The sequence below is a fragment of the Phyllostomus discolor genome, chromosome 4, assembly GCF_004126475.2.
Source record: "Phyllostomus discolor isolate MPI-MPIP mPhyDis1 chromosome 4, mPhyDis1.pri.v3, whole genome shotgun sequence".
NCBI lineage: Eukaryota > Metazoa > Chordata > Mammalia > Chiroptera > Phyllostomidae > Phyllostomus > Phyllostomus discolor.
In genome coordinates, this window is record NC_040906.2 from 209716331 (window position 1) to 209730737 (window position 14407).

Here is a 14407-nt window from a genome sequence, read left to right on the forward strand (position 1 = left end):
AGGGCTCTGTCTTCTCGTGCCGCCTTTTGCAAAGTGGGGGTTTTTTGTTTTATTTTATCAAAGGACACTAAGCCCTGACAACGGTGAAAACCAAAGCGGAAAGCACAGGCCGTTAAGATGAAAGATGTCATCCTGGAATCATTTCTGACCTTGGATAGATGATGTTACCTGCTTGGTAATGACTTCTGTTACAGCTTCCATTGTGTGAGGACCTCTTCTAGAGTGCTCTGCTTAGATTTGTTTCAGATTCTGAGTTCTAACTCTTTGAACTACATTTTAGAAAGGGCAGTTTCCATTCAGAGTTGTTGGCCGTCTCAGATGTTACAAACACAAACTTAGTGGCAGTGAACTTTTAGGCGCTGTGCTCTGGGTCTGAGGTTGGGGGTCCGTGTATGCAGAAGGCCAGCTTAGGTCGCATGTGGGTTTTCCACTGGGCATGTGGTCAGTGCCTCCGAACCAGGGTCAACTAGTTGTCTTTTTTCTTTTATGATTTTATTTATTTCTTTTTAGGGGAAGGGAAGGAGAAAGACAGTGAAACATCAACGTGTGGTTGCCTTTCACATGCCCCCTACTGGGGACCTGGCCCACAACCCAGGCATGTGCCCTGACTGGGAATCGAACCAGCAACCCTTTGGTTTTCAGGCCTGCGCTCAGTCCACTGAGCCACACCAGCCAGGGTTAGTTTCCTTCTTTAGCCCCTTTATTGAGGTGTAGTTGACGTAAGAAAACTGCATATGCTTAAAGTGTACAGTTTAACGTGTGTTTACCTGTGAAAGCACCACAACCAAGGTAGCGTGGGATCCACCACCCCGACAGTCTCCCCTCCGTAAGTCCCACCCTCCCTCTCAATGAATTAGACTTTTATGGAAATAGAATCACACCATGTGTACTTTCGTTTTTAGTCTGGCTTCTTGCAGTCAGAAAAATCATTTTGAGAAATATCCGTTTATGTTTCAGGCTTTCAAAGTTAACTTCTCTCTGGGTTCCTAGGTGGGGAACATTAGTTCTTCGAAAACTTAGTGTCTTTTGAATTCAGTTGAGAAATCCCTTGACTCGTAGTCTCAGTTAAAATCTCGAAAGGTGCTGCACTGTGTTGTCCCTGTGACAGTCCACCTCGGGTGACCTGCACTTGGGTAAAGTTCCTCCCATGTGGTCGTGGGAGGAATGCCCACGGCAGGAGCTCCCTGCAGGCCCCTCGGAGAGCGTGGCCTTTCCACACCGCCACGGGCGTGCTCTGCGAGGTGCCATGCATCTGCTGGTAGTGCCATAACAGCCGCTTGCTTTCCTTTCAGATCCCTCCAGGAGTCCGGTCATGGGCGTGAGAGGCTTGCACGGGTTCGTGGGAAGCAGCTGCCCGCAGGTGTGCACGGAGGTGAACTTCCGGGAGCTGGCTGAGCAGCACCGCAGCGAGCACCCGGGCCGCGCCCCCACCATCGTGGTCGACGCCATGTGCTGCCTCAGGTACTGGTACACCCCCGAGTCCTGGGTCTGTGGCGGCCAGTGGAAAGAGTACTTCTCCGTCCTGGAGGACTTCGTGCGGACGTTCACCGCCGCGGGCATCAGGCTGGTGTTCTTCTTCGACGGCATGGTGGAGCAGGACAAGCGGGACGAGTGGGTGCGGCGGCGACTCAAGAACGGCAGGGAGATAGCCAGGATCTTCCACTACCTCCGGGCGCACGGGGAGCAGCCCGGCCGGAGCATGTTCTTCATCCCCTCGGGGCTGGCCGTCTTCACGCGCTTCGCTCTGAAGACCCTGGGCCAGGACACGATGTGCTCCCTGCAGGAGGCCGACTACGAGGTGGCCGCGTACGGCCGCCAGAACGGCTGCCTGGGCATCCTGGGAGAAGACACCGACTACCTGATCTACGACACCTGTCCCTACTTCTCCATCAGCGAGCTCTGCCTGGACAGCCTCACCACCATCATGCTCTGCAGGCAGAAGCTCTGCGCCAGCCTGGGCCTCAGCCTGCCGGACCTCCCTCTCCTGGCCTGCCTGCTGGGCAACGACATAGTCCCGGAGGGCACGTTTGAGACCTTCCGGTACAAGTGCCTGTCGTCCTATACCTCCGTGAGAGAGAACTGTGACAAGAAAGGTAGTGTGGTCTTTGCCGTGGCAGACCACATATCTAAAGTTCTTCGCTCGCACCAAGGTGAGAGAAAGCTGGAAGAGATGTTGCCTTTGGGACCAAACAAAGCTCTTTTCTACAAAGCGATGGCATCGTATCTTTTGCCAGGACAGAAATCTCCATGGATTTCCCAAACACCCAAAGCTGTAACAACTTTGGACAAGCAAGAAGTTCCCATGAGTTCAGACCCTGAATCCAAGCAAGAAGTCCCAACGAACTTGGAGCCCGAAATCAAGCAGCAAGTAACCATGGTTTCAGACACTGAAATCTTAGAGGTATGTAGACGTGCCTGCCCAAATCGAGTATGAAAACGTACTACGGACTGAAAACTTACCCACTGGGGACCCAGGAGTGCTGACTCCCTACAGCGGTCGAGGCGCTGTGGGGACACAGAGCAGGACCCAAGGAGTTCAGTTAGGAAGTGAAACATGAGTCATGGAAACTCACATTGTCAACCACATCCTTTAAGAAAATGTCTTTTCTTTTACTGATTCTGGAGGGGAAGGGAGGGAGAAGGGAGACAAACATTGATGCACAAGAGCAACATCGATCGGTTGTCTCTTGCATGCACTCCCACTGGGACCAAACCCGCAACCCAGGCATGTGCCCTGACCGGGAATCGAACCCACGACCTTTCCTTTTGCAGGACAGTGCCCAACCAACGAGCTATGCTGTCCAGGGCTGTAGACCGTGTGTGCTGCTGTCACAGGAGTGTACAGAGGGGGCTCTGGTGCTGTGAAGGAGGGCGGTCACTGTGGGCCGAGGCCCGGAGAGAAGCCCTGGGAAGGGGAGGTGGCCCCTTCACGGGCCGACGCTGGCTTTGGACAGGCCGAGGCCGAGAGGTCGGTGGGCAGAGAGGTGTGGGGTGTGGAACCGTGTTGCCTGGGGACAGCAGCAGCAGGGGCAGGCTGGAGGGTGGGGTTTCAGAGCAGCAGTAGGGAGGACGACCCAGAAGAGGTGGACCGCAGCCAGGCTGTGAAGGCTGCTGGGTTCCACACCAGGGTTTGGGCTGAAGGCTGAGAGCAGCCCAGAGCCCTCTGGGCTTTCGGTGGGAGGACCGCTGTGTGCTGGGCACCGCTGTGTAAGGCTCTGTGTCGGGGCAGCGCTCTCGCAGCGAGGCCCGTTGGGGGTGAGGGGCGTGCGCACAGGAACACCCACAGGCACCTCGGGTTCAATGCTGATCCCTTGGTGTGCGCATCGCAAACCTGGGGCTTAGCCCCGGTGTTTCAGGAGCGGTGTCCCCAAGCCCCGTGCCCCAGTCCGGCCATTCCGTCCCGTCCCGTCCTGCCTGCTGCAGCCGCTGCAAGACTCTTCCAGGGCGGCTCCTGCCTGGCCAGGGCGACTGCCACACGCGTGCAGAGCGGAGCCCCCGGCTGCACCTTGTAACTGCTCTCGGGCGGGGGGGGGGGTTATCACTGGGCAAGGCTGGGGCCCCGCCAGCCCTCACCCCGGTGGCAGCTCGGGCCGAGTCATCCTCTTGTCTCGGCCCTTCAGCCTTCCTGCCGGTCCCTGGTCTCCCGGTCTTTTCCGTCACATCCTCAGAGACAACCCAGAACCCCTGTGTCGCACGCACCCACTGGAGTTGGACCTCCAGTGCACGTCCCGCTGGACAGTGGCGGTGACGGCTGGGCAGGGTCTCGTCGTTTCTCCCACCACCGAGCCCCTGCACCTGTGCACTGGGTGTGTGGGAGCAGCTGCTCCTCACGTCTGGAACGGAGTGTTCGTTCCCTTCCTCTTCCCGCTGTAGGTTCTGTCTTTCTCTGTTGCATCATTGTAGCAGAGAAGTAGTTTATTAGCAGAAAGTTACAATAGAAATAGGATATAATACGTGCTTTAGGAGAGCTCCAGGTGGAAAAGTGTTAAGAAGTTCAGACGATTGTTCCACCTGGAAGCACTTTCTTGTGTGGTGCCACGGAGGACGAAGAATGAGAGCTGGGAGCCGGAGGGGCGGGGTCCTGGACCACCACTGGCCGGTGCTGACAGACGGCCGCCGAGAGCCAGAGGATCGTCAGCGCTGGGGGAGCTGGGGGTTGGCTCCGCGCACAGAGTCGGGACTGGAGAGGAGCATCGGGCTCGTGCTGGGAAGGGCCGAGTCTGCACCTGGCCGGAGCACTCTCGGGTGTGCCCTGCAGGCGGCCTGGAGGGGCCCTGGGTCAGCGGCCGTGCAGAGCCGGCTCTCCAGCAGCGCCCCATAGGCAGCTGGTTGTGACCGTCACCCCGCGTGTTACCCCTTCAGTCCTCGCGCAGCTCTGCGGCGGGTGCGCTCGTCTCCACGCTCACCTGGGCACACAGGGTTTCGTGTGGTCACGGACCAGCCCTGTGTGAACCCAGGCCTTTGACTGCAGGTTTGACTCGGCAAGGTCACACCACCTTACCTGCGGCCCTGGAGGCCCACTGGCCCCTGGAGAGCGAGCTGAGACTGTTGCGGTCAGTGGTCTGGAAGCACAAGAGTGGAGGTGGGCTCTGAGGTGGCCGGCGGAGCCTGAAGGACAGGTGGGGGGAAGGCATGGAGGCAGAGGAAGCCCCCAGCAGAGCCGTGGAGGCAGGTGGCGTGGCCACCTGTGGCATTCGCAGTGCCAGCCCGGGCCCCCTCTGCTGCTCCTGCCCCTTCCTGCACACTCCCATCCCTGTCCGTGTGTGGCCACACGTGCGTCCTCCCTGGGCTTGGCCCACTCTGTGAGCTGGGGTGTGAGCCGGGGCAGCAGCTGCCCCTACAACAGGACCCACCCACCGGTGGGTCGCAGTAGTGGGTATCCTGGCCCCTCGGCCGGTTTCCTGCCAGGGCAGTGCCTGCATACGAGGTCAGACCACAGAGGGCAGCCCAGTTTTCCAAGCACACTCAGGACTCAATTTTCATGCTCACTGGGGGGGTGCTGGAGGTCTGAGCAGGGTGCAGTGAACCGCGTGCTGTCTTAGAAGCCCCGGGTGCAGTGCAGAGACAGGACTGCAGGGGCTGGAATCAGGAAGAGGGCAGGGGGACTGATGAAAAGTCAGCCTTTCTCAGGGGGCGGAGGAGGGGAGGATCCACGGGCAGCCATGTGACCGTCGGAAATGGGGGCCTCAGCGTGCACCGCTGGGCAGCAGACAGGCGTCTGCGAGTTGTCTTGTCTGTGGGAGTGGAAGCCGTCCTGGTGGAAGCCCAGGGTGGAGCCTGAAGAGGCGTGGCCCCGAGGGACGAGGGGCAGCGGAGGCGGGGGAGCAGACAGTGACCGCAGCGTGCGGTCCAGGAGGCAGGTCCAGGCGCGGGGAGAGAAGGCCAGGGCGTCCCAGGCTGCAGAGGGGAAGCTGGGTCAGGACTGGGGGAGGTTTGGGTGTCCTCCTCAGCCCGCTGCGGTTGCCCAGGGCCATGGCGGAGGTCGGGGTACAGGGTTTGGGAGGGAACGGGGGGATGAGGACGTGGGCCCGGACTCAGTTTAGATGGTCCCAGTCTGGGTGGCAGCGTCCAGAGCTTCACAGTCCAGAGCACCCAGTCGAACACACGCCTTCTTCCCCCCGTCAGACCTGATGGGGTGCTGACCTTGGCCACATCGATGTCCTACAGCTTCGTCTCAGCCTGTTTGAGTGGTGCCTGTGGGCCTTGACCTCCACGGTGAACACAAGCCTGCCCTTGTCTTCCGTCTCCTCCTTGGCCGACCCAGCAGTCGGGGAGCTGGTTTCCCCTGGGGCCCTTCCGAGGGTGTTCAGGCTGCCTCCGGAGCCGCGGGGCCTCGGGCCTCCTGAAGGCGGGTGACGCGCGGGTCTTCTTCTTTCTGTGGCTGTGATGCCTTTCCGCGCTGCTTCCTTTGCCTTCAGAGCCTTCGCCTCGGCTGCAGCTGTGGGAGGGGCAGGGTCTTCCTTCTTCACTCTGGGCGCGCCTTCGTGAAAAGCTAGATTTGCGTTTTGGATGGTGGTGTACGCGAACTGATTCCTGCAGCGATAAGAACACTCTTCGTGGGAGAGGAACACCTGTGGGGGTTGTTGTAGCCCTTCTGACGTTAGGTTCTCGTTGGACGAGAGCGCGAGAACCACACGTCTGCTCACCCGCCAGGTGCCCCGCACTGCGAGGCAGGAGCAGGTGCCGGCTCAGCTCTCGGTCTTCCCTCTGCAAGAAGTTGGTGAGCAGAGGGGTGAGGGGACTGTCTCTCCTCCCAGGGAGGTCGAGGTTCGGCAGAGGGGTCAGACGAGACGACCACCCTCTGCAGGGTCGCTGTGCACCAAGCCCCACGTGGAGGGGGGCAGAGGGCCTAGGGGGAGGTGAGCTGGGGGACCCTTGAGGGAGAGGGGCGGGCGAGGTGGGAGCGCTGCGGGGGTGCACGTGCCTGCTGGCTGAGGCCCAGACGGCTGCGCGGGGGTGGGGTCGAGGCTGCTGAAGGGTTCGTGGCAGCTGTTCAGAGGCACAGACGAGGGCCGTGGGTGGCCCTCTGTCTGTGGACGGTGGGGCGAGCCTTGCCCAGCAGCCTCCCCCTTGGCAGACCCAGGGCCGTGCTGCGGAGTCAAGCGAGTCTGGCCGGTGCTTGGGGCCCGGAGGGCAGGGAGCCGTGGGGAGCTCCGGCCCGGAAGCCCAGGCGCCAGCTCGAGTTTGGGGGACAGTTGTCCCGCTGCTGAGTCCTAGAGCACTGGTGTGGGGCTCAGGTGCACAGGTCTTCTGTCCGAAGGCTGTGCCTCCGTTCCGGGGAGAAACCCACCGGGTCTGAATTCTGCACAGGTGGCCAGAGCCCGTCACGTGCAGGCGGAGAGCTACCTGGTGTACAGCATCCTGACCAGCGGGGAGGTCGAGTGCAGCAACACCCTGGAGGACGCGCTGGACCGGGCCCTGCCCAGCCAGGCCTTCGTCTACCGCCCGGTGCGGCAGCGCGTCTACTCCCTCCTGCTGGCGGACGGCCACGGTGAGTCCTCGGGCCAGTCCGGGCATGGACACCCTCAGTCGGGCTGTCCTCCTCGGGGTCCGCAGTGGAGCATGCCACGGGCGTCCTCGAGACGTTGGGGTCAGTGCCACGGGCATCTGCTGGTGGCCAGCCAGGGGTTGGTCAGCGGTCATTAAAAAAAGTATGTTGTTTCTATAAAACGTTGTATTTTATGCCTTCAAAGGACTTGTGCTTTTTAAAAGCAAGAAAACCCTTTTCTCCTGGGGGAGTGTACGTGCGTTTCAAGTGCAGACAAAACTGTCCTTTAGGCTCCTTGTAACTAGGCCCCCGGGTCTCCCCACTCTCCGTCCGCCCTGCGGCGGCGGCAGACGTGTAGGGAGGGGAGGGACGCCAGCGGCCAGAGCGGTGACCTGGCAGGCCCTTCGCACGGGAAGCTGTGTGGCCTCTCTCGCCCGGACTGGCCGCCTGCACCCTCCGGGTCTGGCGTGACGGGTGATGGGAAAGAAGCGGACTTAGAAACAGAGACAGAAGGACCCACGTGATGAGCTCTGGGGCCAGATGTTGTTTAGTTCTTTCGCACGTGGCTCTCTGCCCATTCTTTCGGAACCTGATTGATTGCACATTGACTAACAGTTAAAAAATACATTTTCATCACGAAAAACATTCCCATTCTAGAACAACATCTGCCTGGAATCGTTTCTAGAGTGCAGTTTACCCGTGAACAAAACAGTGCAGGGACCAGGCGTCACCCCACGCCGGGTCAGAAACCCACACGCAGCCTCTCGGGGCCCCTGCGTGTGCCGCACCCCCACAGCAGGGCCTGGGGCTGCACCCACCCCTCCCGAAGCTGCGTGCGGGTGGGTCGTGCAGCTCCAACTCCCGCTGGTCGAGGACCAGCTGTGCTCCGTGAAACGAGGTCGGGCACAGAGAACCCTCGCTGGCTCCAGCACTTCGTCAGGGCCCCCTCAGTAGATGTCATGGCAGCAGGGAAAGGGAGTCCCCCTGAACTTGTCTTCGTACCTGGTCCTTGTTTTCCTTCTTCCTTTCCCAGCATCTTGGGTTTCTGCGTCATTAGGCGACAGTGCTGGAATGTGGAAACACGGTGCTTGTTGCCGGTTGTTTATGGTGACGACAGTGGAGCGCACTCCGTGCTCTCTGCCGGGCGCTCGCAGCTCCTGGCCCGCGGGCGCCCGGACATTCCCCAGGCGTCGGGCGGGAATGCGGACGTGCAGCCTCGTACCAGCTCTCTGCTGACTGGGTCTTAGTTCTCGAGAAAGGGTGTTGAAACCTTCCGATGTGATTGTGGACTTCCTTTTCTGTGTTCAGTTTTGTTGGTTTTTGCTTCAGATATTTTTGAAGTTCTGTTGTTAGGTCCATATATATTGAGGGTTGTTGTTTCTTAGGAATTGACTCTTACAACATTACAAGATTTCCTGTTTTAGTGTCTGAAATGTGCCTTGCCTTGAAGCTGGCTCCGTCTGATGCCAGTGTGCGGACTCCAGTCCTCCGTGGTGAAGGTTTACCAGCACACACCCTTTCCCGCCCCTTTGCCTCCCTCCCAAGTGGTTTCAGCAGTGAGAGGCGCCTGTGCGAGGCTCTGCCTTCTCACGGGGGCGTTCGGACCACTTACCTCCGGCGTGGTCACTCACGTGGTTGGGCGTGAGGCTTCAGTGTCGTCTCTGCCCGGTTTTTCTCCTCCTCATTGTGTCCTCTTCTGACTTCTTTTAAGTCCATTGAATGATTTTTAGAACTCCGTTTTACATTTTCTTGGGGGTTGTTGGGTTCACTGTCATTTTTAGTCGTCAGTGAGCCTGGGTCTGCTCGCTGACCACCCCCTCGTGACAGGCCCACGGTGCCCCCTGACGGTCGTGTCCAGCGTCTCGCAGTCACGCGCCGGAAGGGTCTGGGTGCTCTGAGGAGTGCTGACTTCTGTCCATGTCCGAGTCCTTGAGGGCCCACCTAAGGCTTTCGAGGTTGGGCCAACGGGAACGTTCACCCCGAGACTGCCCAGGTGCGAGGCGCCCACCGCAGTCTCTGCACGTGGGAGCCCTAGGGCGCCCGCGGGCGGTGGGCAGGCCCCCAGCGGAGGTCTGGCCTGGCGTCCCCAGGTCTCACCCGGACACAGAGAGTGCAGTCTCAGCCCTGGCCCAAGGGCGCAGCTCTGCAGACAACAGAGCCCCGCCGCCCAGGGCCTGCTCCCTGCCCCCTGCCCCGCAGGCCCCGCAGGCCCAGCTGCCGTGACAGCCTCGATGGCAGCCCCATGCCCTTGTCTCAGACTCTCTACTCCTCTGGGGCTCTTCCTCCCAGGGCTGCGGTCTGCACCGTGCCTGGGGGGGAAAACCAGGGGGAGGCCACAGCGGCCTCACCTTGTCTGGGTCGAGAATCCACGGTGAAGGAAGGGCTAGTGAGCAGCCCGACTCCCCACATCCCCACCCCCAGTCTTCCGGGGTTCCAGTTGCTGAGCTTTTCCTTTCTTGGTGGCTCCTCTCCCTTGGAGAGCTTTAGCATATTCTATTCTCTATGTCCACGCACAGTTCCCCAGTGTCTGTGTGTGGGAGGAACTGCAGAGAGGTGGGCACCCGCCCTCCCGGGCTGGTGGTCCGTGTTCCTTCATCTTCTAGATCCCGGCCTGGTGTCCCACTTTACAGGAGCATGTCCCCACTCACAGCTCTCCCGGGAGAGCTCCCCCCTCCCTTCCCTCTCCCCACCTCGGCTGCTGGGCTGGTGCTGGGTGAGCCCGCTGCCCCTCCCCACTGCCGAGTCCTCCCGGCTGGTCACACGCCTGCTGGCGCCTGGCTGTGGTGCCCCCCCTCCCCCTCTGGCCTCACCAGCCTCAGCTGCCTGGCTCTGAAAACTGTGTCCGAGGTCAGAAACACGACATTCATTTCTCTGGCTCAGGCTGTTCTTTTGATCACTTCTGTGCTCCCTGAAGTCCTTATAAACAAACGCCTCCAAGTCCCTCCCCTGCCCCTTGTCAGGAGCAGATCCGTCTCTGAAGTCACCACGTGCTTCCGGTCTGAGGCCCCCGGTGGTGGGTGCCTGCCTGGGGGGTGTCTGTCTGCCGCCCCGCCTCCCGCTGGGCTGCTGAGCTGGCAGGCGCTGCCCAAGGGGGCGCTCGCTGCAGGTCCGTGGCCGGGGCACCTTTGTTGAGCGTGTGCTTTAAGTGCTGCCGTGTCAAGGGTGTCTGCATCGAGCAAGGCGCCCCGTGGACAAGGGAAGCTCTGGTGGCTGCACCGCGGGGCGGGCAGGAGTGGCAGCCGCTCAGACCCTCCAGGCCCAGCGTGACTGGCAGGCGGGCGCTCACTGCCGTCCCCTGGGGTCTGGAGTCGGGGCCTTCGGCTCCGCGGTGCAGGTGCTGTAAGCCACGCTCTCCGACCTGCACAGCCCCCACTGCCCGCAGTGGGCGTCCGCCGCAGCCCCGGGCACTGGGTGGGCACCTAGTGCTTCCGAGCCCCTGTCACGGGGACGGCGTGGGTGACCAGCCTGCAAGCACCCTGAGTCCAGTGGTGCTGGGGTGTGACTGAGACCGTGCCTGCAGGTGATTTATGGTTGAATGTGGGTGTTTGGACCTCAGGATGGCGTTGCGGCCACAGTGGGGAGACACCCCAGCATCACTCACCCTGAGCCCGTCCCTGGCCTCACACCTCCTCTGACCTGATGGTCTTGGTTTAAGTCACGGCGAAGCCTCGTGAGCCTGAGGGGACGGGGGAGCTGCTTCCAGCCTCCACGGTCGACAGTGTTGGACACGAGCTCCGTGCGCACGGCCGCCGCCGGCCATGGGGCTGGCCGTCTGCTCCCAGCCGCCTTCTGCTCAGCCAGCCAGTGGGCGTGCTGGGCCCGGGGTGGGGACTCAGCCCCACCAGGAAACAGTGTCCACTCAGTGCGGCACCTTCGTGAAGCGCCTCCAGGCCGTTCACGTTCAAGTCCTCGACGCTGACCCAGAGGGAGCTGTTTTGAACGAGTGCACACGGAAAAGAACAGGAAGTGTTTCTGTTCTGTGAGGAACCTCGACCACACACACTGGCGGACTGAACAGCACTACAAAAACGTGACAGAACCGGCAGGACAAGTGCAGTTTTCAGAAAGCCTGGAGCGTTGTTGCAAACTTGAGAACCCCCGCAGTTGAGAGGTCCAAGCCCACGTTGCTTCTCCTCTTCCCCTGCCCCGCCCCCTGCGGCTAACCCTAACCCCTGCCCCACACGCACCTGCCCGCAGACCCAGGTCGTGAGCGGGGCCGGCACCGAGAGCTGGAGTCACAGGAGCAGGTTGAGGCCCCTCTTGCGTCGGCGTGGGTGGCGTCCCGGCGTGCGGGAGGGTGGGGCTGGCAGGGAGCGCCCCTCGCGCTTTCTCTCAGCGCTGCGGGCGCAGAGCCCGCCCGGCCCAGAGCTCCTGGGAGGAGGGTCAGCCTTTTCTCTCGGGAGTTGCCCGGCTGTGTTGTTTCTTCTTCCTCCTTCATCCTTCCTCCTTCTCCTCCTCCTCCTCCTCCTCCTTCTCCTCCTCCTCCTTCTTCTTTATATGTAGGTGTTCAGATTATTTCATTGTCACTCAGATAAACCAAATTATTGCGGACATTTCTGCTATGTTTTCAAAGAGAGGACAGATGAAAGCCCTTGAGCTGAAGTGGCACCCCAGAGAGTGGGCCGAACTCTAGGAAAACAGGTCGACTGCCCTTTCAAGGGGAGCTCAGATTGGGGCGCGGGGCGCGGCCGCCACTGTCCGCAGGAGGGCGACCGGGACTGAGGGTGGAAATGGGGCTGTCCGACTGCCGGTCTGGGTGAGGACAGGACCCACACCAGCACTCCTGTGCTCGGGGAACCTCGACAGCACGGTCCGGCCTCTGCACTGCCTTCTCCCTCTTGTGACCGGAGTCGTGTTACGGGTCTGAGTCACCTGCTGAGTCTGCTGCCTGGGGCTCCGGTACTGCCTCCGAGGCCTGGCGGGGAGGGCAGGAGGCCGGGGTCTGTGCCGTCAGCCCGGGACGGGCAGCCCTCACGTGTACCTGCTGACGTGCCCATCTCTGTGCAGGTGGAGCCGGCAGCTGCCCCGCCGTCCGGGAGTGGTTCGTCTACCCGGGGAACCCCCTGCGGCACCCGGACCTCGTCAGGCCTCTGCAGATGAGCCTCCCAGGTACCGACGGCCCTCGTGCGCACGGAGCCCCGTTGTGGGTGCACAGTAGAGTCGGGCCTCCCCGACCTGCATGGGCACCGGTGTCCACGTCAGCTGCTGCCCCCGGGAGGTGGGAGACGCGGGTAGCGGTGGGAGCAGGGGGCCCAGGAGCCAGCCTCTCAGCCCGGCGCCCCACGGTGGCTCACACCCAGGACGGCACCTGGAGCGCGTGCACAGGGCGCCGTGCAGGCAGGAAGGAAGCACCTACTCCCCTCGGGGCCCGGACAGCGGGGCGTTTCGGAGAAGGGCAAGGGTGCCGGCCCCCACACGGGAGCCCTGCTGGTGTTTTCCCCCGTCCCTCTTGGCGTCGGCGCCCTGAGACGTCGGCAGGGCGGGGGTCCCTGTCTTTCGCTCTGGAAGAAGGACGGGAGGACCTCCCGGTGGAAGAGTAACGCCGCGGGCTTCGCGGGCTTTCCTCCGCAGGGGGGACGCCCAGCCTGCGGCAGCTGTGGCTGAGCCAGGAGCCCGGGGCCCAGGCGCAGCGCGTGGAGGTGCTCCTCGCCTGCCTCGACCTCTCCGCCTCCAGGGAGGAGCTGCAGGCCTTGGAGAGCCCCTTCCGGACGCTGTGCTGTCTGCTCATCTACCTGTTCATGCAGGTAACTGCGGCCCCCTGCCCCGTCTCACGGGGGGAGGTGCTGCGGCACCTCTGTCCAGCACCTGGTCGTGAGCACCAGCCCTTTGCAGAGCTCGTGCGCTGAAGGACGGCTCTGTGCGTGTCACACGAGGGAGACGCCACCGACCCCGGCGTGCGACGGGCGCACGGGGAGCAGGCCTGGCAGCTCTGCTTCCAAAGCCTTGAGACAGCGGACTCCCCGTCCCGGCCACTGCGTCACTGCTGGGGGGTGGTCTCGCCTCCCGGGATGCGGGGGGCAGGTGACAGGTCCGGCGCTGCCCTCAAGCTGCCTGGCTGCAGCCCGGCTGCCCCTCCGCAGTCTGCCCCGGGGGCAGAGGACGCCCCTTCTCCGAGCGACGCTCGCCCGTTCCTGTGACGGTGCCTCCGGTCTGAGGACGGGCAGCCCCAGGGCGGAAGCGGGAGTGGTCTGCGAGGCAGCGTGGCCGTCGTGGTGACCATCCTCCTCAGCCTCCCGCGCTGGGGGCCAGGCTGCTGCCTCCCTGGGCCCCAGGCAAGGCCGTTTCTTGTTTCCTCGTTTCACGCTCAGTTTACGTGTGGAAAGCATTGAGGCCCTTGAAAAGGTCTGCCTTTTTTTCTAGCAGTTTGCACACACACTCACGCACACCACTCTCGACAAGGCTGGGACACCCGGTGGAAGAAGAGCTGAGAACCCTGGTGTCCCGGTCCCTTCCCCGGCGCCTGCGTTAATACAATGTCCCTCTCGCTGCTCAGCGTCCAGTAGCAGAAGGCGGGTGCAGACTCCCACGCCGCCTCCACCCCCGGCTGTGCAAGACGTCTTCTGCCCCGACCCTGGGCCTGGGGGTGTGACCCCCCCCCCTCCCGCCTGGAGGGAAAGCCCTGGGGGTCTGCCCTGGGACCTGAGCTCCTCCGAGAACAGCAGAGGGTTACATTTCGGGGGCCTGGCCGGTTCCTCCCTCGGCTCCTCTGGGCTGTGGGCCGTCACGCTGGGGCCGTGCCACTCCGCCCCTGGGGGCACATGGCCCGTGTGAACTTGAGTCCCTGCGTTCCTGTCTCAAGGAGAGTGCTTCTTCGCTCGCACCAGACTTGGCAGAGTGCGGGTTAGTGCAGGGCGGCAGGACTCGGCCCTGTTTGAGTGTGAAAACACCTTTTTCTGATGCTGTGCACCATGTGTGCACTGCACTCTCTCACACGTGAGCCGCCGGTACCGCGTGTGAACCTGCGGGGCCCGGTGCCCGTGCCCCCTCCCGGCAGTTCTGGGCCAGCCCGGGGTGGTGGCGTTCCTCTCACGTGTGCAGTTAACGTGCAGCGAGACGGGCACCCAAGGGAAGCTGCCGCTTGGACCTTTTTTCTTCCCATAATTGCCTCAGAAATAAAAGTCTCTTCGGCGAACGTCAGCACGAGGCAGATTGTGTCGGTTTGACCTGAAGGACATGTGCACGGGGGCTTTTTAGGCCTGAGAGCGACCAGGGGACGTGGCCGTGGTGTCTGGTGCCGGGAAGGTCCCGGCCGTCGTCCAGGGCAGCCACTGCCTCGGGGCCCGTGTGCTGCTGCGCTCGTGTCACGGTTCCGTGTGGGACGTGGGACGGCGCACATCCTGTTCGGGCGCAGACCTGCCCAGGAACTCGCCCGCATCTCGGGGGGAAGTCGGCGGGGGGGGGGGGGGGGGGGGCAGGCCC

General features: G+C 62.2%; 1 protein-coding gene across 1 annotated transcript in view; it reads left to right on the top strand.

The window, feature by feature from the left end:
* Positions 1 to 14407, top strand: part of FAM120B (family with sequence similarity 120B) — a 35512-nt gene that overhangs the window by 6088 nt on the left and 15017 nt on the right. Inside the window, exons 2-5 of the mRNA XM_028504010.2 lie at positions 1293 to 2401; positions 6811 to 6991; positions 11996 to 12097; positions 12560 to 12732. Coding sequence (XP_028359811.1) covers positions 1313 to 2401; positions 6811 to 6991; positions 11996 to 12097; positions 12560 to 12732 — 1545 coding nt within the window. The 5' untranslated portion in view covers positions 1293 to 1312. The remainder of the gene's footprint in view (positions 1 to 1292; positions 2402 to 6810; positions 6992 to 11995; positions 12098 to 12559; positions 12733 to 14407) is intronic.